Consider the following 21294-nt stretch of genomic DNA (forward strand, 5'->3'; position numbering starts at 1 on the left):
AACGTCATCTGCAGAAAACATTTATTTTAGGTGCCCTCCACCCTTTCCACCATCTCCCTCCAGTTTATTTTAACAATGCTGTAATTTTCTATTATAAAATGGGATTTTGCTGTTTAACTCCATGTCGTCTGCTCAGCATTTGCATGTGTGTGTGTGTGTGTGCATGCACTGGTGACATTTGTCACCATCAGATGCTATTTTTAAGCCTGTTATTATTGAGGACCCCACCCTTGGCTTGGGGAGGGGAAGGGGGGAGGGCAGGAGGAGGGAGAGGAGGGAGGGGAAGGAAGGAAAACGTCAGCCTCAGCACACTTCCAGCCTCTGGCCATCAACCTCCCCGGGGGCATGGGAACCATAAGGTCATTTCTCAAGCTCGCTGAGCTCCAGAGCTGTCAAGCCACCCTGAGAGTTTAAAAAATGCAAATGTATGCAAATGAATGGGCTGTTTCTCTCCCTCTCCCCCCTCACCCCCGGTTTAAATGACATGAATCACCTTCAATTTTGCCAGCATCCTGTAAAGTTATCGGCTTGCCTAAACGCCGCAGTTAACAGAAACACATCTCAGGAGGACCAGGGAAGGATAAGAAAGGAAAACCAGCTCATTTCCGTAATTTTTTAATGTATTTTATATATATAAATTATATGTAACTATGTTTATAATCACACCCCGATCTTCCAATTCTAATTTTTCTTGCTGTCTAGCGACTAATCCACTAATTAGGGAGAATGAAGCTTAGTGTCCAGAAAAACCCCTCTATAAAAACATTTCTCAGGGTAGTCTAATATTCTGCTGTTCTGATTTTTGGCACTTAGGGTGATCTGGCAGCGAAAGATCAAACTAGGAAGACACGTTCCTTCATGCAAGAAGCTCCTTTAACACTCAGGCTCCTTCCAAACAAAAATAAACGAGTAGATGATAAAAACAGCAATAGAAATTTAATTGCTCACGCTTATTATTCGGGATACAAAGCCTTAGAAAGGAAGCTGTCTTTTCCTCCCTGGCTCAGGGGTTATTTATTATCTGACACTCCACTTGGAGAAGGTATTGGATTTACTGTCATTTATCGGCGATTTTCAAGGAGGATTTGATATGGAGCTGGTCAGGATCGCAGAGGAGCGTTGCTGGTTAACATGGTTAAGCACAGCACACTGTAATGAATCAATTTGTTTCAGACAACAGACGTAATTAGCGTGGAGGTAATGGGCACACTGAGGGATGGGGGGCTGGAGCGTCCTCCCTGCACTGGAGACGTCGGTGGCTGGAGCTGGGTGCAATTCCTGGTTCCTCTGCCCAGCTCTGGGCAGGGGGAGGCGGCTGGAGAGGGCTTCCCGTGGCTGGGGCTGCCCTCCAGCCCTTGTGAGGCTTCAGTGACCATGGACAGCTGTCCCCTGTCCCCGCTGCTCCCCACAGGCCTGTGGCCCATCACCTCCCTCTAGGCTGCACCATCCTCCAAGACCTTCACTCTCGGGCTCCCACACACCTGTTTTTGGCAGTGCTGGTTAGGTGTGGGGGAGATACCTGTAAGGTCTCCCTGGGGAGGGAGGAAAAGGGAGACAGCCTTCCTTTTCCCACGGGAATGTTTCCTGCAGAGTCTGATCCCCTCTACGGGCCCCTCAGGCTTCCCCAGGGGTTGCTGGCCAAGGTGAAACACAGGTTTTCATGGACAGCCTCCATCAGACCAGGCTCTTTCCATCCCTGAGGCAGCTGGGAGGGTGGGAGCCAGGTAAAGTAAATCAGGTCCCCACTGGTGTTTGGAAGGAGGTTTGGAATCAGCAGAGCCAGAAACTGAGCAGGGAAGGACGTGCAGGACATGGCAGTGGATCCCAGGAGAGCTGCAGAGGTGGTGTGGAATTGGGGAGCCTGCCTGGAGGTGTCAGCCTTGCTGAAGGGATGGAGTGGGGCTGCAGCTTTGCTTTCACATCCCCTGAGTTCTCCTGGAGATGAACTGCTCTGTCCCTCGGCTGTGAACCAAGTGTCCACTTGCGGCAGGGCCGGAGCTGGTAGAGGTGACACTGCATGAACACATGCTCTGTGTCCTGGGGGTTTCCAAGGGTTAGTGTATTCAAAGTTATTCTGTCTGTTTGATGTATTCTGTCTGTGAGGGGATTAATGTATTCGTCGCCTGCTGGAGGAAATCGCTTTCCTTTCCTGGGATTTCTCATGTGGAGGGGCTGCTGGAGCCATGTGAAAGAGGAAACATCTTACACATTAAAAAATGGAGTGGGGGGCAGGAAATAAAATCAGGTTTTCCTCTTGGGTGTGGGCTTTTTGCTTCTGAGTTTTTCTTTGAAGCTAAAGCTGCTCTGTCAGGGGAAGATGTCTGCCAGATGCACAGGGCATTTTGAGACCATGCTGACAAGTCCAAGCAGGATTGGGAATGGAGAGAGTTCAGCTCATGGAAAGAGATGGCAGAGAACAGTCTGTGTCTGGTCAGGTCCTTGCTGGTTGTCTTCCTCTGAGTGTTGGGTACACACTGTGATACAAATCCTTGCTTTCATCCCCATTCCCAAATCCCTCAGAAAGACATTCCTACGTGGCTTGTCCCCATGTGAGTGAGGTGACATGTCATAGCTCCCAGGCATGCAGCAGCAGAACTGAAGATCCATGAGGATAGCTCTCCTACTGCAGCAGGAAGCAATGACCCTCCTGTCTGGGATGTCCAGTTGTACCAGCCCCAAAAACAATCACGTAGATCAGATGGGCACTCCCTGGCTCGTCTTGTTCAAGCAGTGTAGGTGCTGGCTCTTGGCAGTGTGAAGCAATACAGCATCACACTTTCCCCACATAGCTCCTGGCAGGCCAAATCCAACATGTTCCTGGAACAATGCTGGCTCCAGGAGGATGCAGAAGAAATGTGATGGGGAAGGAGTCATTGCACAAAGTTCCTGGAGGAGGGGTGTGAAAGAGAAGAAGGAGCTTGTGGTGATTGTGAAAAGGTGAGCACTGTGGGAATCGAGAAGGATGAGGACCAAGAAGGACATAAAGAGATGAGGAGGGAAGGACAGGTTCAGTCACAGAGGATCTGGAAGGAGCTAAAGGTGGCCTAGAGATGCACTGAGACAGTGCAATCAGGAGGTGATGACAGATGAGGTACTGGAGAGAGGGTCTCTGGGAGAAGGCAGCATCGTTTTGGCATTATCACGTAGGAATCCCCTGCTAACCCTCTGCTGTGCTTTGTCCTAGGGCACTAGATGAGAATATGGCCAATGGCATTGAAGATCTTATCGGGATCCCATTCCCAAACCACAGCAGCGAGGTCCTGTGTGGTTTAAACGAGCAGCGGCACGACGGGCTCCTCTGCGATGTCATCCTCATCGTCCAGGACCAGGAGTACCGCACCCACCGCTCCGTCCTGGCTGCCTGCAGCAAGTACTTCAAAAAACTCTTCACTACCGGCACTTTAACAGACCAGCCCTATGTTTACGAGATTGACTTTGTCAAGCCTGAAGCACTTTCTGCCATCCTCGAGTTTGCCTACACCTCAACCCTCACCATCACCACCTCAAACGTCAAGCACATCCTCAGCGCCGCCAAGATGCTGGAGATCCAGAGCATCATCAACGTTTGCCTTGAAATCATGGAGCCCGACAGAGAGGCCGAGGAGGAAGATGACAAAGAGGACGACGATGACGATGAAGATGAAGATGAAGATGAGGAGGAAGAGGAGGAGGAGGAAGTGGAAGATTTTGTCAATCAGGAGAACCTAGCTGATGTACAAGAAGTAAGCTGCCACCAAAGCCCTTCTGAGTCCGATCTTACCGAAGAAGCTTATACAGAAGCACCTAAGGATTTTCCAAATCACTTCCCAGCCAGTAACTCCTCTGGACACTTGGGCATGATACGAGACTTCTCCATAGAGTCCTTGCTGAGTGAGAATTTGTACCCTAAGGCAAACATCCCGGAAAGGAGGCCAGCTCTGTCTCCTTTCGCCCCCAGCTTCTTCCCCCATCTGTGGAATGGTGACTTTAACTCCTTCACCCAGCTCGAGGAGCCACAAGTAGACAACGGCCCCTTGGATCTGGTGATCAAAAAGAGGAAGATCAAGGAAGAGGAGGAGAAGGAAGACCTGCCTCCGCCTCCTTTCCCTAATGACTTCTTCAAGGATATGTTTGCCAACACCCCAGCAGCTCCCTTAGGGCATATTAAGGCAGAGACTGACTACAGCGCTTATCTCAATTTCCTAAGCGCTACCCAGTTCGGAGGAGTTTTTCCCCCTTGGCCCCTGGAGGAAGAGAGGAAAATAAAGCCCAAGGCATCCCAGCAGTGTCCCATCTGTAACAAAGTCATCATGGGAGCTGGAAAGCTGCCCAGGCACATGAGGACCCACACGGGGGAGAAGCCCTATATGTGCAATATCTGTGAAGTTCGCTTTACCAGGTGTGTGTTGGTCACCTCTGCTGTGTCTGGGAGGTGGGGTGGTGGCTGGAGGGGCCAATTCATAACCTAGGACTGATTTCTCAGTTACTCATCAGAGAAAACTCTGATATCAGGGTTTTTTTTCCCCAAATAAAAGTAGGGAGAAAAGCAGGGCATAATCTCTATCCCTTTGGGAAAAAAAAATAAAAAAAAAAACAAACAGAAAGGAGGGTGGAGGGTGAAAAAGAACCTACTGATTTTTGTGGGTTGTGGATGACATCCACAGCTCACTGGATCCATCCCCTCGCTGGACAAAAGCTTAAATAAGTAACAGGATATTTTCAACCCCACCATAGTTCACCACAGTGGGACCAGAGTGAGGTGGAAAACAGATGCTCAAACAGCCAAGGAAGCTTCCTCATCTCTAATGTGCTGAGATGCATTGAGTTGGGAGAGCCATTGAGCCACAGGATGTAATTAGCTGGGTTTGCACATTTTGGCATCAGTGTAGACCAAAACCAAGTTGCACATGTTTGGACATGACAGTATCTGGGCTTTCTGGGGCTGGAGTGGCCCTAATTATTATGTGTTAGTAGTGCAGTTGGGGTCTCAGTCTCTTCCCCAAAGTAACAAATGACAGGACAAGGGGAAACATCCTCAGGCTTCACCACAGGAGGTTTAGGTTGGATATTAGGAACAATTTATTCATGCTGGAACAGTCTGTCCATGGCAGTGGAGGAGTCCCCATCCCTGGAGGAATTTAAAAGATGTGTAGATGTGACACTTGGGGATGTGGTTTGGTGGACTTGGCAGTGCTGAGGGAACAGTTGGACTCACAGAATCATGGAATGGTTTGGGTTGGAAATGCCTTTAGAGTTCATCCAGTTCCACCCCCTGCCATGGCAGGGACACCTTCCACTATCCCAGGTTGCTCCAAGCCCTGCCCAACCTAGCCCGGGACACTTCCAGAGATGGGGCAGCTGCAACTTCTCTTGCCAAGTTGTATTTAGCTGTGCAAATCTAATGTTCCAGCCTGAAACCCTGCTCTTCAAAGCTGGGCAAATTTAATCGGTGAGCGGAGACAAATAGATTCCTGGATCTGCTCTTGCTGAGTATAATTAATATCTAATGAGAACAATCTTTACCATAATAATAAAGCTTTCTGACAAGAGCATGGTATTTCAGCTCCTGGCTGCATGTGAGAGAGAGAGCCCTATTAAGCTGGGGTGAGAAAACCAGAGGAAAATAATCTGCACAGTAGGCAGAGGCGAGCTCCTGACAATGGCCGGACACCTGGGGTGCTCCTGCATTCAGCCTGTCTTTTCTTCTCCTGTCCCTATGATAATATCCGAATGGAAGATATGCAGATGATGAGAATTTGACCTGAAAATAAATTTCCATGCTCCCCTCCATTAACGCAGCAGACACCGTATTATAATGCGGCGAGCATGGTGCCTCGGGCGGGCATGTGCGACGTGAGCCAGCTCACCCTGGTATTTGCAGGGGAAAGGCCACTGCATGGTCATAATTCCTGCCTGCAGGAATCTGGATCTGGCTCCTGCTGGTGCTGCATCCCCAGGTTAGCACTGGAGGACAGCCTGGCCAGCCCCATCCTGTGGTCCTTGTGAGTGCTGCTGTGGGTGCTGATTGCTGATGAGGAAATAGCCTGGCTAGATCCGTCACTGACACCTTCCCTGTAACAGGAACAACAGAGCTGAGCCCTCCCAGAAGCCTCCCAGAGTCCTTCACAGGCAAGGGCAGCACTGTTCACTTAGTTTGGGGAAACTGAGGCACAGGGAGAAGCTGGTACTGATGCTTAATCCAGACAGGTCATATCAGTGTGGTGGAGGTTAAAGTCTCCACACAGAGCTGGTCTAGCATGACCCATTTCTAATGCAGGACTAAACCTGATAGTTTCAACATCCCCTGTGTGCTCAGCAGCTTCTAAATACAGGGCACAGGGGTAGGGGGACTTAAGAAAAAAAAAAAACAATAAAAAACTGTGACTCACCCAACAGTGCAGTCCCCCAACACCACTGATGAAAACTGGTCTTGTGGGTCACCCCATGCAGAGCTGGGTGCTGGAGGGTCTTTTCCTTTTTTAACACCCTGAACAAATGGGGTATCTTAAAATATTGATTTGTTTCTAAATGTGTTTGGAAGGATTTTGAATAGCAGGCAGCTAATTGGTTTTGTCTGGGGTGGGGTTTTCTTATCTGTTGTCATCATTACTCTGGTGTGAGAACTCTCTTTTAGGAAAAAAAAAAAGTCTGTTTTTAAACAGAGTGGGGTGATTGAGATGTAGGAAGAGATTTCTACTGGGATGTGTTTTGCTCCCAGGGTGGGGCAGGGGGGTGTGTGGGGAATCCCGTGCTTTCTGGAAACATTGGACTTGCACCCACAGTGCCTTCTGGGGAGATGGAAGCTCAGATGGTCCCTCCTGGGGTCCCCTGGGAGTGAGGCTGCAGGGAAGCAGTTCCCAAATGGAATTTCAGTATGAATCAGTCCTTTGCATTGTTTCTGCCTTTAAGGAACCGTGGAGGAGAAAATCTACAGGGGAAATGGAGAAGGTATATTCTTCTGGGTGAGGAGTGCCCCAGCCTCCCCAGCAGATCCCTTCCCCTCCACATCAGTGGGATCTCACATCCCCTGGCAAGGACCCTACATGCACCTGGATCTGCCACTCCTGCTGCCCACAGACACCTGATCACAGGAAGCAGGACTTCATTTAATGGCTCATTAATTATTTTTTCCTTAAACAAAGGCTGCTCAGCTTCTAGTCTGCTGTTCTACCCTGCTAGAACGCCGGAGAAAGCTGCAAATATTTCAGCTTTTCCACCAAGACAACCCCAGAGTGCTCAAGGAGATACTGTTCCAGCTGGAAAGGTTAACATTATTTGTTCCTATTATTTGTGTTGTGACAGCTCACAGAGCCCTAATCGCTCTCCTAATGCAATTGCATTAAGGTTATTCACACACACGGAGCGTGGATCTCTGTCAGAGCGAGCTTCCAGCCCAGCTCCCAGCTCGCAAACCTGTGCCACATCCCCCCTGGGGTGCTTCACCATGGAGCACCTCATCCCCCCGGCCTCTGAGCGGCTCCAGGTGGAGCCACAAACCTCCCTTGCATTCCCCAGAGATGCTGCCGGGGCAGGGAGGATTGGGTTTCTCCCCGTCTGCTGCCGGAGATGGGTAACAGCCTGAAAAGAGCTGTGCCTGTATTTACATTATACAGTCCTGGCACGCAGCGTGTTTATTAGGAAAAGCGATCCTGCTAGGTTAAACATTACGTACAGAGGTTTAAATTAAATTATAGGTGGGGTCGGCAGCTCTGCTTTTTATTAACATTTCCCCCGGCTTTGCAGAACGAGCCCCCGCGCTCATCCGTGCGCGACTTGTCCGCGGTTCTCCGTTCGGGGTGAAATTCTCCCTGCTGCTGCTTTGTCTGCTGCTGAGCGCTGATTCCAGCCTTCCCAGGGGAAATGCACCCTTGTGAAAACCTTGGGGGAATGCCAGCTTTGAAAATGCCAGAGTGGGAAGTTGCCCTGAGCTTGGCCTTTTTTCACGTCTCCCTAAAAAATCTGTAGGTGCGGGACCAGGCTGGGATCAGTCTCCCAAAAGCAATAAAGCATCATCTGCTGAAGAAGTGGCTTTTTGCTAGGGATACTCCTTTGCATCCTTGATCCTGAGGGACTGGTGTGCAGGGATGCCCAGCCCAGGGCTGCATTCCTTGTGGTGTGGTCGACACCTCTGTGCTGCTGGGCATGTCACCAAAAACTATTTCAATATGCACGCGGGCTGGGTGGCAAAAACTAGTTTAGAGGCAGCACCTTGCAAGTTTTGAGGGCTTGAGCTGCCAGAAGAAACAGATTTTTATGTGGTTTCTATGTTACATAATTTAAATCATCATAATATATACTTACATTATCTAATCTATAATATAATTATATTTAAAAACAATAAAAAATGTATATTCTTTACTGTTTATATTAAAATATATAGTTTAGTATATAGTATAGTTTTGTATGGCATATCTGTAATATACAATACATATTTTATATCTAATTTACATATAATATACATATATAGTATATAATATATATAATATATATTATATAATATATATATGATTATAAATATAAATAAAAGACATATTTTATATCTAATATAAACACAACATTACTCCACATGTTCTACGTATTTTTAGCCTCAATACTAGCATGCTGGAGGGTTCATACTGAAATAATTATGGAAAACAATATGAATTTTCCCACTTTGCTCTTGAACTCCACTGGTACAACCTAGGAAGCAGTGTTCAGCCCAATTGAGCCATAATCAGCTTCACTTTTTATAATCATACACTTTAGCTGTGATTTTGTGGTTTTTTCCTTTTTTGACTGCAGAAGGAAAGATTTATTTACTGGGGGAAAACGCAGTGATTGGATTGCCAGTAGGGAAAATATCCTTGCTTTTAGATGTTCCCCTTAAAAAAATACACATATAAATATTTGTAAAATAAGCGCCATTGGGATGGATATTATGCTATTCCATGGCTGGATTTAAAAAACTCCAAACTGTGTGGGAGGTTGGATGTGTGCTGGCCTCGGAGACCCTGGCAGGGAAGGACAGAGTGCCTGGGTGCTGCAGCTCTGGCAGCATCACCTTCTGCGATGCTCCTGCTCTAAAAGAAAGCTCCTGAGACACCCTGTGGTCAGTGCAAGAATAAAAGGAGAGGAAAATCGGCTCCAAGAGGGACTGCATTTAAGCAGTATTGTCCCACTCTTGCAGGCTCTCAAATCCCAACTAATTTCCTTATTTGAAGGCTGGAATTAGGGCTGTATTTATTTAATAATCCCAGATTTAGTTCTGTATAGATATGCTCCCATATTTAGAATCTTTCTCTTTACAAATACGTGGAAGGAGGTTGTACCCTATTGGGGGTCGGGCTCTTCTCTCAGGGATCAAGGGACAGAGCAAGAAGGAACAGCCTCAGGTTGTGCCAGACCAAGTTGAGCTTGGAAAATCAGGAAAAATTTCTTCACTGAAAGGGTTGTCCAGCCCTGGCACAGCTGCCAAGGGCAATAGTGAAATCCCCATCCCTGGAGGGGTTTAAAAGCCATCTGGATGTGGCACTTGGGGACATGGATTCATAGTGGCCTTGGCTGGGGAAATGGTTGGACTTGATGATCTTAGGCCTTCTCTGGCCTTAATGATTTTTGGGTTTACTCCAGGGATTTTTTTTCTTCCAGTTTAAGCTGTTTTGAACTCTCTGGGATGGTCTGCAAACGGCTGACATGGAGGGCTCTGTGTGTGTGATGTTTCAGTGCCCAGGAAAGAGGAGTCGAACACAAACGTCAGCCTGCAAGACCATCCCTACATTGGGAGAGGTCCCAGGATGAGCTCCCCACATTCCCATCACCTCCTCCCCTGATCCCAATCAGGGAGGCAATCCCAAAAAGAGCAATCCCAACCACACCCCTTCCGTCCCACACCGCCTGACCAAGCGGCTTTTCTCTTGCAGGCAGGACAAGCTGAAAATCCACATGCGGAAGCACACGGGGGAGCGGCCGTACCTGTGCATCCACTGCAACGCCAAGTTCGTGCACAACTACGACCTGAAGAACCACATGCGCATCCACACGGGCATCCGGCCCTACCAGTGCGAGTTCTGCTACAAGAGCTTCACCCGCTCCGACCACCTGCACCGCCACATCAAGCGCCAGAGCTGCCGCATCGCGCGGCCCCGGCGTGGCCGCAAGCCGGCGGCGTGGCGGGCGGCCGGCCTGCTCTTCGCCCCCGGGGGCCCGCCCGTGGAGAACAGCTTCGTGATGCCGCCCACGCTGGAGGAGATGAGCAGCCACCTCAGCAGCACGGCCATGTGCCTTCCCGGCCCCAGCCCCAAACACTTCCTGAGCGGGGCCAAGACCCCCTTCAGCCTGCAGGAGCTGGAGAGCCAAATTGAAGAAACCCAGATGAAGCTCTTCAGGCGGGCCCAGATGGACATGGAGAGAAACGCGGGCATCTTCGCCTTCGCCCTGGGCCACAATGAAAACCTCGCTGCCCAACCCTTCTTCCCTCTGCCTGACCCTTGGAGCACAGGCTTCAGTGGCTTGGCGGGGCTTGGCCACGTGGCTCCCATCTCAGAGGCCAGCAACTAAACCCGCTCCCGGTCCCACCATGCGTCTGCTCCCGTCCCAGCGAGGCAGCCCTGGGGCTCCCACCTGCCCTTCTGCATCATCAGGTTCCCAAGAAGCTCTTTGTCCTCTCACTGCCATGTCCTGCCATGGGGCTTGGGGCACAGGGCCGTCCCTGGGGCGAGCAGGGATGGGCAGTGCCCCGTGGCGACCGGCACTTTAGACTCTGCACTTGGCTTTGGGACCGTCGGACACTCACTGTCCCATCCCACCACTCATGGCTCCATCTGGGAAGGCCAGGCCAAGACTGCTGCTCTCTTCAGCACCCCCAAAAATGTCACTTGCCTTAGTCCAGGGCTCGGCCATCACCATGAGATGGCTTTTCTGTGGGAAATGATCCCTACTTTCCCCCACACGGAGCTCACTGGACACTGACAAGCTGTCCAGACTTGGGTTTGTTATGTTGCATTCCTTGGCCCTTTTGGTCAAAAGGACTTTGCTGTTTTTTCTCTGCTTTTGTTTTTTTTTTTTTTTTTCTTCTTAATTAATTCCCATGTCTGGCAACAATATTTATTCTACAAGGGATAAGGGGGAGGTCTAGCAGCCTTGCTGGGAGAGAGGGAGAGAGGGAGGATCCTGGCCACTGCCTTTCTCAGCAGTATATCAGATTTACAGGGCTGGTGAAAGCCCTGATCTGCAGCATGAGTTGGGACCTTAAAAACATTAAGAAAAAAAACACAAAAAAAATTAAAAAAGGAGATAGAACACCTAGCGCAAAGCTGGGTGGAAAAGGGGGATTTTACTTATTTTGGTTCTTTAGCTATTTCAAAGTTTCAAAAGGAGAACCAAAGCCTATTTTGAGTATTTTAACTTCAGTTGCTTGAAAAGGTGAAGGAAGAGTTTTGGAAAAAACAGTAATGTTTCGATACTGAGCTTTTATTAAACCCTTGCTTTGAAAAAATGAACCAGTGGGAATTTTGAAATGAAAAAGTCGTTTCAAACCAAAGAGTCAGAATTCGCTGCCACTGACCATTCTGAAATGTCTGGGGTTCTGTCCTTAATTCCCTCAAATTCTTATGTGATAGTGAGAAAAATTTACAAAACACGCGTCCCCAAATCTGCAGTGTTGATGGGAAAAGATCAAATATCCCTGCTGCTTGTCTCAAGGGATCTTTGTGGAAGTTCACTAAAGGTGTCCTGATGGTGATACCACCTACTTGCAAGCAAGCAGAAATGCTGTTTCTTCACTACAGTTGGTTCAAAAGACAAGGTGGTGAGATACGACAGGGTACTCCAAGCCGAAGGTCACCCACGGTGGCCAGCAGGTTTGGGGTGACTCCCCAGCATCCCTGCAGACCCCAACTTGGCCACCCCATCTGGTAATTCTTTCAGGGCAAAAAAAGTGGCTGGTTGGCTGGAATTGCCCTGTCCACCTCCTTCAGCCCCAAATCTATGAGCTACTCTGAAGAATAAAGGCTTTTGGTGGGCGTCTGCCTCTCAAGGCTCCTCCTAGATGAGCCGTGGGGGGCAGACACGGTGGGACCCCAGTTCCACCGCGGGCTGCGGTGGGTGGCAGTGGGCATTTTACACGAGACCAACACCTGGAAATGTAAATGTTACAAATTAGGGCTTTCTATTTCTCTTTTTACTGTGACCTTTCTAACGTCAGCAAAAATGGAAGGGAATGCGAGGACCGCGGGTTCATGAGTTTTTTGGTTTTTCCATCAGTGACGCGGTGGCTGGATGAGAATCTGCCCACCAGAGGCAAGGAGGGGGACACAGGGAGTCCAGGGTTCCACAGCCCCCAGGAGGGTGTGAGGGACTTCTGCTCTGAGACCACCCATAGCAGAATGGTCCCAAGGAACTGCCCAACACTCGGCTTCCTCCTCCAAAAAGAAATTCATAAAGACTCCACGTGCAACAGAATTCAGTGGAGAGAAAAAAAAAGAAAGTAAGAAGAAAAAGAAATCTTCTTAAAACTGCATCAAACTTTTTCTTTTTAATCCACATCAACTTCTTAAACAAGCGACGTTTTGCAGATGATTGGTTCCTTCAGGTGTTTTTTTGTCTACAATTTGGAGTCATTGTAAAATATCCAAAGATGCTGAGTACTGTATGATCTGCAAGGACTTGAAGCAAGGTGTTTTTTCTGTCTCGGTTTGTTTGTTAGGTCAGTTGGGTTCTTTGTTTTTGTTTTTTTTTTCCTATATGTCTAAGTGGGGATAAATCTTTGCAATTTTTCTATTTATAACTATTTTTATGTGATTGCTTTATGTACAAAACAATGGAAAAAAAAATCAAAAAAGTAGAGAGGAACACACACGTACACAAACAAATTTGCCTTAGTTACTCACGGGACAATCACCCTTAACTTTGATGCTAAAAAGTGAATGGAAAAAAAGAGACTAGATCATTTTATGTATTTATTAAACTGTATTAATTGATGCTTTTAAATTATTAGCAGGACTTGATTCTCTTGCCTGTGGCCATGGTGAAAAGGCAAAGCCACTGCGGTTGCTGAGCTGCCAGCGCAGCCATCTGCAGGCCTCAGCTCTTGTGGATGTTTGCCTGACACCTTTTGGAAAGCCAGAATAATCACTTATGAATTAAACATTGAGCTGGTATGGGCTCCAGCCCGAGGGGCTGTTGGTGTTGCGATGCTGATGACGATTTTGGAGTTAAGGTTGATTTTCCCGCGTTGGCGCTGGGTTGGGTAGGGCTGGAGGGAGCTGAGTGCTGGCAGTGATCATGTTTTGGGGTGTAGAGGGATTAGAAAAAACGCTGTTTCTTCCCATTTTGATGTTGTGTGGTGAGTCCAGGCCACAGGTATCCACGTGGGAGCCCAGCCGAGTGTGAAGGTGCCTTCCTGGGGATCTGCTCCCGTTTCCCAACCAGGACGGGCGTAACGAGCACCAAACCTCGGGCTGGAGGGACACGAGTCCCAGCTGATGCTGTGGTGGCTTCTTGTTCATCTCCCCCCAGCTCCTTTGGCCTGGCTGCAGCAGGGGTAACATGGGCAGCAGGGGAGGGGGGATTGTGCCCCTGTGCCCCTGTGCTGAGGTGAGACCCCACCTGCAGAGCTGCCCCAGCCCTGGGCAACACCAGCACAAGGACGTGGAGCTGCTGGAGCCAGCCCAGAGGAGGCCACGCAGCTGCTGCCAGGGCTGGAGCCCCTCTGCTCTGGAGCCAGGCTGGGAGAGCTGGGGCTGCTCCCCTGCACAAGAGAAGGCTCCAGGGAGAGCTGAGAGCCCCTGGCAGGGCCTAAAGGCAGTTTAGGAGAAAAATGGGGCAAACATTCAACAGGGCCTAATGCGACAGAACAATAGGAGATGTTTAAAAAAGAGGAGATTCAGTCTAGATAGAAGGAAGAATTTTTTTACAATGAGGGTGGCAAAACACTGAAACAGGTTGCCCAAAGAGATGGTGACTGCCCCTGGATCCCTGCAGTGTCCAAGGCCAGGCTGGACAGGGCTTGGAGCAGCCTGGGACAGTGGAAGTTGTCCCTGCCCATGGCAGGGGTGGGACTGGATGACCCTTAAAGTCCCTTCCAGCTCAAATCTTCTGATGATTCTATGGTTCTTTGAACACAACTGACACAAACATGAGCCCTGTTAATTCATGTGGCCACTCAGAAATTGCAGAATTCCTTTGTTGTTTCGGAGTGAGGTGCAAAAGCCTGGGAAATGAGCTCCAGGTAGGAATGGCTGAACTTGTCCCACATTGTTCAGCCATTTGGAAGTGAAGTAAACAGGTACCCTGTGCCTACTGAGACACCTACGTGTTGTCCTGCAACCTGCAACGTGATTTCCAGCCTTGCTCTGAAGCCATCCTGGCCCTGGAGGGAGGCAGGTTCTGATGGAGGGTGATTCACCCCACCTACGCTGGACCTCCCAGGGCTGGGATGAATCACCTTTGGGCACCTCTCTGCTACCTACCAGCGTGCTGTGCTTTCCCATAGCTCACTGAGATAAGGTCAGCCACAGGGAGGGATGTTCCCACCACCACTGCTCCCTCCTCTCTGCTCAGCTCATGGGACAGTCCCTGGAAAAACCTTTCCCAAGAGGAAAACAGGGACCAAGGTCAGACAGATTGGTTTTTTCCCCAGTCTGTTTTAACTGGGAATGCAATGAGAAATAAAGGTCCATGTCAAGCCTCCCAAGCCTGGGGACCAGGGATTCAGGCTCATGGTTGTACACCCTGCTGCAATCCCAGTAAAACATCCCAGGTTCTTACAGCCACAGGTCACTTTCCTTCCTTTACACTTCGGAGAAAGACTCCACAGCATCAGGTGCTCGGGCAGGGGTCCAGATCTGCAGGCAGAGTCCAGAAATGTGACTTGGGAACAGAGAAATACCAATGCCCCTTGCAGGGCAGGTGATCCATTGTTGAGCAGCTCCTCTGTGCTTGGAGCCTGCAGGACCATGGCAGGGCCAGCCCATAAACTGTGTGTTTCTGAGCACACAAAAAAAAAATTCCACAAAATAAAAATTGTGTGAATAACTTCTTAGCTATTTAAATACACTTATAACTTCCTTTTTTCAAGTCTTGTGGCTGTTAACCCCATTTTATGCTCACATTCTCGTTTGCTTATAATGCCAGAATGACAACAATAACAACAACAACAAAAAAAGAGTTGGATTTGCAAGGGGAGGGTGAAAAAAAAAAAAAATCTAAAAATCGCTCGGAGGAGCTGTGCATTAATCAGACACATGGGAATAATGGGAAGAAACCAGCTTCTGTAAATGCTTGTTAGCAAAAACATATGGCTACATGCTTGCTCCTGAACAGCTGCTGTTATCTGCTGGAGTATCCAGGCTGAGGAGGGGGAGCAGCATTGGGGTGATGCTGCGCACACAGGGTTTGCTCAGACCAGGTGTTGCTGCCAAAGGAGCATCTCCTGGCACGAGTGGCAGGGAGCTGGATGGGCAAACCCTTTCCCTGGCCTCAAAACCCTTTGCTGAGCATTGCAAGATCCTCTTCCTGCAGTTGTGCAGAAGGAAATTACATGCAGAAAAAAATATTTGTGTTGTGAGAAGAAAGAGCCTGCAGTTTGGGAAGTGAAAGGCTTTTCCATTTGGCAGTCACCTGCAGGAAAAAAAAAAAGAATAATTTTGCAAAGTACAGCCTAAAATGTTTTTGAATTGAGTGTGTCAGCAGGACTCCTGGCAGCACCAGTGAGGCTGCAAATGCTGCCCCAGTCTCTGCTCTGCTCGTGCTCTGCCTGCAGCCCCCTGGAACCTCCTATGCCCCCCATCCTTTTCCATCCATTTTGGAGGGGATTAGGGTTTTATTTTCAGTCTCAGTGCCCTGAAGCTGGAATACTTTGTGGTTGCAGAGGAAACTTTTAAGGTAAGAGAGTACATGAAGCAAGACCCCAACCATTTAGTTTTAGGAAAATGCTGTGTTTGGCAGCAGGTCGCCCGTGGCTGGGTTTTTAAGATCTGCCATTGCCTTTTGGTACCTCTGACTGTGTGCACCTGTGTTTGTTTCCAAGCCAAAAACAAAAAGGGAAGAACTGAGAAAAATCCCTTCTTGTAGAAGATACACCCCATGTAGTCCAAGCTTGAGTGAACTCATCCCCATCCCACCTCCCAGCCCCACCTCTGGGATCTCCAGCAAAGAGAGAGAAAATACCTGTGGCTTGGAAATACCTTTTCCTCCCTGTGTTTTCCTATGTTGAACCAATGTTTTACATGACTTGCACTATTTGCTGTAGGGCAGGATACTGTTTAGGTTTCTTTGTTCCAGTCTCTTGTTTGGTTGCGACTCCTCTTTGGCGGTCCTGTACACGTACCTGCTGCACATCTTACACCCCTGGAGAAAATAAACTGTTACCTGAAGCAGTGAGCCTGTCGTGTGTCCTTAGCGCTGCTCTGGGGCTGGGGAGCTCGGATTTCAGTATCAGATCAGTGGTTGGGCTTGGTGGTCTCGGGGGTCTCTTACAACACAAATGATTCTGCGATCAAATGATGATGAGCGGGCTGCCGGAGCATTTTCTGGTGGCCCTCCAGGGTGACCCTTCATGTGGCATCTGGGCTGTCACCACGAGGGTGCAGGGGCTGGGAAGCAGCCTCTGGTGACGGCGGAATGAAATTCTGTGGGGGCACAAATACGGGTGTAAGTGCAGTTGTTGGGGTTCCGCTTTTCCCCGCACATCTGCTTGCTCGGCTCCCTGCACACTCGAACTCGGACTGCCCTCCTGTGGTGGCCTGGAGGCAGCTCGGGGACAGCCGAGGGCTGGGAGCCACATCTGCAGCTCTTCTGGGCATCTCGGCAGCGCCAGGACATGCAGCACCCTCCATCACCACCCAGCCACTTGCCAGGAAGAGGAAATAGAAACCTCGGCCACATCCAGAGCGAGTTTAATGGTTGGACTTGATGATTTCAAGGGTCGTGTCCAGCCAAAATGATTCTGTGATTCTTAAGAATTTTTTACACCTCCATGTAGCAATACTAAGTAATAAGGCCAGTGAGGCTTGGTGGCATCACGGGAACCCTGATTTTTAGGGAATTATTCCTGAAGGGTAAGCCAGGACTGGACCCCATTGATGCCCAATGTGGCCTCAGCTGATATTTCCCACTTCCCCTCATGGTCCCAGTAATAATTTTGCTCAGTTCGGGCAAGTAGAGGTTTCAAATGCAAATATTATGTAATTATATAAAGTTCATTTCCTTAGGAACTGAGACTAAAAACCATAAATGCAAATACCAAGGAAGAAGACAAATGCTCAGCTACAACCCCCAAAGTTTCATTTTATTTCCTTCTTTCTGCAGAGATGACACTGACTGAGATGTCACAAATCCGATCAGGCTTCCTAATAATTCATGCAGTGCCTCAAGCCTCAGGGGTCATCTGAAATTCAGGCAGCCAATTTGCAGGCAGGAGATGCAAAGCCAGACCAGGAAGGGGCTGAGGTTTTTAAGGACAGACCCTGTCTGTCAGCTAAAACCTTCCTCTGCTCTTGGGTAACCTCTGGCAAATCCTTATAGGGATGGCTGTAAACCTGCCTGTCTTTAAGGTGTAGCTGTTAACTCAGTTTCCATAGTGAATAGGATGAGGTTGTCTCGCTGGGACCAACTTCTGCAATGTTAGCTGGAGTTTTGCATCGTTGGGGAAATATTTAAGGCTTCACCCTTGAGTTCTCAGAAATGGAGTTCTCGTTTAGGCAGCTTCTACGATATTTTTCTGGAGGTCTTGATGATATATTCATGTAAATCAGTTGGAAATACAAAGCCCTCACAGGCTTTCTGAGACAAGGTCCCAGGATCTGAAGTGAAGGTGAGCAGTGATTTGTTCTGGGTGTTGCTGCAGGGGTGTGAGCCAGGCTGTGACACCCCAAAATTTGAACACAGGAGCTGGATGAAAAAAGTGAGAAGTGAAAAGAAGCTCTGTGGAAGATGAAAGAAAATCTCCCATGGCCACACCCCCAGTGCTGGGACAGCTCTGGGCCCCTCAGCACAGGAGAGACACCGAGGGGCTGGAGCGTGTCCAGGGCAGGGAACGGAGCTGGGGAAGGGGCTGGAGCCCCAGGAGCGGCTGAGGGAGCTGGGAAAGGGGCTCAGCCTGGAGAAAAGGAGGCTCAGGGGGCCCTTGTGGCTCTGCACAACTCCCTGCCAGGAGGGGACAGCTGGGGGGGTCAGCTCCCAAGTGACAAGAGGAAATGGCCTCAAATTGTGCCAAGGCAGGTTTAGGTTGGATATGGGGAAAATTCCTCCATGGAAAGGGCTGTCCAGGCCTGGCACAGCTGCCCAGGGCAGTGGTGGAGTTCCCATCCCTGGGATTTGAAAGATATCTAGATGTGGCACCATGGGGACATGGGTTTGGTGGACTTGGCAGTGCTGGGGGAATGGTTGGATCTGATGATCTTAGCGGCTTTTCCCACCTAAATAATTCTGTGATTCTGTGAGCCAGGGGCAATCATCACTGCTAGAGCAGCAGCCCAGATGCAGATGAGCTCCTCAAGCAGCTGCCCAGTGCTCTTTATGTTCAGTCAGCTCAGCTTATGACAGAGATTTGGAGCTCCAAACACTTGGGATGATTTTTCCCTGGAGTGAAAACGGCCAAGCTGGATTGTATGTGTGTATATATATATATTTATATATATATATTTGTATGTGGATTTGTAAATATGTATACTTTCAGATAGATTCAATAACCCTAATATATGTGTGAATGCATTCACAGATGTACATACATCTCATATGCATTTAGCTGCTATCCTCACCAGATTTTATATAGAAGACAACAGAATTTCTCCTTTGTGAGGGGAAACCGAGGCGTTTGGAGGCACAGAGATCTATTCACAGTGCCTTTTCAGCACACAGGCATAGTGTTTGTGCTGCTAGCCTGCCCTTTACACAGGTGCAAATCATCCCTAGGGAGTGCTGGGCCATGGCCAGGGCTTCATCAGCCTGTAAAATTAAATGTTAGGAAGGAGTATTCCCAGGAAACCACATCTCCTTGTCTCCAGCATCCCTGTCTGGTTCAGCTGGCCACTGCACAAATCACCATCCAGCTAGTGAGGATGAAATTTGGAGAAAGAGGGAAAAATAAAGCAACCAAGAGAGGGCGTTTTTTAACCAAGAGGAGCCGTGCCAAGATGAGCTGGTGCGAGCCGCACGGCTGCGGCTGCTTCAGGACATCTGTGGTAAAGGTTTGTCTCTGAGGGTGCAGGAATCTCTGCCAACACCACACCCCCCAGAAAATCCCACCAGCAGAGATAAATGCCCACGTCCCTGGTGATGCTCTGAAGGAACTGTGCAACACTGGGGGAAAAGGAAACACGGGGATCATTCCAAATGCCAGGGATGAAGGAAACGCCTTCCCCAATGTCCCTATAAGCAGCATCAGAGTAAATCCCAGCAGCAGGGAGGGTCTGCAGACCCTGCCACAAACCCCCCTGATGGGGCAGGGATGTCCAGAGCACGGGATGTGGCCATGTCACACATGTGGGTTCCTTGTTTGCAGCCCAGGCCTGCGGCCGCCACGCGAAATCCTGCGCCGGCCTGTGCCAGCTGCTGCATTAACACCCCATATGCCCAGCCATATGCTCCATCCATGCAGGGGGGTGCTGGGTGGGCCTCCAGGGTAGGAAAAGGGACATCCCAGCACGTGGGAGCAGGTAGGGTTTAGGTAGGCCTTGGGGAGCCAGAGGCATGGGAAGGATGCCCAGCGATTCTGAGAGATTTCATGGGGTGAATGTGTCTGTGCCCAGCAGCAGCACAAGGGGACTAGAGGGTGCCAGGGGCGTGTTGAAGGGCACCACAGGTCTTTTGAAATTGGTGCCTGGTATAATAAAGCAGCTAAAATCTGAGCAGGAGGATGCTAACAGGGTGTAGGAGGGCACCACCGAGCCTTTGCAATGGGTCTAAATCTGTTCGGCAGCCGGTTGCACTTTCAAAATTTATTATGAAGTGGATTTTGAGGACACCAACAAGCTTTGAAATATGTCGTGGTAGAAATCAGAGGCTGCTGGGTGTTGCTGCACATTGGGGCATAGACTACCTGGGTGGCAGCAGCAGGGTGGATGGAGGAAAGGGTTTCAGCTCATCCAGGTCAGACACTCACAGAGGCAGACTGGTGTTCCAGCTCCTCCTGCAGTTAAGGAGAGAGCAATGCCTCTGGAGTTAAAGGTCTGGAATGGGTCACATAACCACACTTCTGAAATGCTGGTTGCTCTCCAGTGTCAGGAGGGGAATATGTCCCTTCTCATGCCCTGCTCACTCTGGTGGGCAACCACCACTGAAGATCTCAGCAGGTTTGAAAGCCCAGGATGGGATGCAGCATGGTGCTAAAGGACACATTCTCTGTAGGAAACAGCAGGTTAGAGAGGCAGCCGGCTGTGGATGCACCCAGAGCTCTCATGTGCTGGATGAAGGGCTAATAAAGGATGCCACCAGCTGAAGATCCACAGGTTCAGCCCAAATGGCTTGGAGTTGTTTGGCTGTGCTGTTAATCCCACAGCACACAGAGATAGCAGCATGGGATCTGCACCATCTTCAAGCCATACTATGGGGTGAATGTGGTTTTTCCTGCATTCTTGGTAGCTCAGACAGGTACAGGTGTGAGAGAGAGAGACAGGATACCAGCCTGATGCAAGAGGTTGCTGAAAATGCTTGAAAAGACACTTTTTGCTCTGAAAATTCAATTTATCTGGACAAATTAGGGTATTGGCCTCAAACAAAACTGGGGACCTAAGCCTCATTACATTTAATAAACCATCATGTGTTCTCTCCCATCAGCCTGCACCAGGCACTCCGTGATTTACAGCCCATAGCTGTAACCTGAGCCGTCTCCCTGCTTAGAGAGAAACTCATTTAATTTGAGTCCAGGTCTGAGGCTCCTTGAGGGAAGGCAGCTAATCTTTCTGCCTTAGCTCCTCTATTTGTAAAATGGAAACGGTGACTTTATCCATCTTTGTGGGCTGCGGTGGGGCTTATCGTTTAATCTGAGACTCTGCTGTACCTCGATGAGGGAGCCTGGTGAGAGAGGCTGTATTAGCTGTATTGTTTGGGATCCTGGTTCCCTGCTAGGGCTCTGAGGATGTGGAGGGATTTGTGAGGGGAGAACAGGAGGGAGGATCTGGGGAGCTGATTTCAGCGTCAGGAGAGCAGGTACAGGTTCATCCCTGGGGAAGGGTAAGGAGCTGCCTGCTCAGGAAGTGATGGGGAATTCTGAGTATAGGGAGAAATGAATCTTGCTGTGGCCTCAAACCCATTTGGGCCAGCCCAGAGGAGGCCACGCAGCTGCTGCCAGGGCTGGAGCCCCTCTGCTCTGGAGCCAGGCTGGGAGAGCTGGGGCTG

The 21294-nt window shown here is 49.3% G+C and overlaps 1 protein-coding gene across 1 annotated transcript; it reads left to right on the forward strand.

The window, feature by feature from the left end:
• The first annotated feature begins 3188 nt into the window (after positions 1-3188).
• Positions 3189-12438, forward strand: ZBTB7C (zinc finger and BTB domain containing 7C). Its single transcript, XM_033511364.1, has 2 exons — positions 3189-4378; positions 9879-12438. The coding sequence occupies exons 1-2, from the start codon at positions 3201-3203 to the stop codon at positions 10513-10515; spliced, it is 1815 nt and encodes a 604-aa protein (XP_033367255.1). The 5' UTR covers positions 3189-3200; the 3' UTR covers positions 10516-12438.
• The last annotated feature ends 8856 nt before the right edge of the window (positions 12439-21294 follow it).

This window comes from Parus major, chromosome Z (assembly GCF_001522545.3).
Source record: "Parus major isolate Abel chromosome Z, Parus_major1.1, whole genome shotgun sequence".
Classification (NCBI taxonomy): Eukaryota; Metazoa; Chordata; class Aves; order Passeriformes; family Paridae; genus Parus; species Parus major.

Bases quoted from the DNA above. Each gene is read 5' to 3' on its own strand.
- ZBTB7C (XM_033511364.1), top strand. From the start codon at position 3,201: ATGGCCAATGGCATTGAAGATCTTATCGGGATCCCATTCCCAAACCAC. The intron at 4,379-9,878 runs GTGTGTGTTGGT...TTTCTCTTGCAG, and splicing joins TGTGAAGTTCGCTTTACCAG to GCAGGACAAGCTGAAAATCC.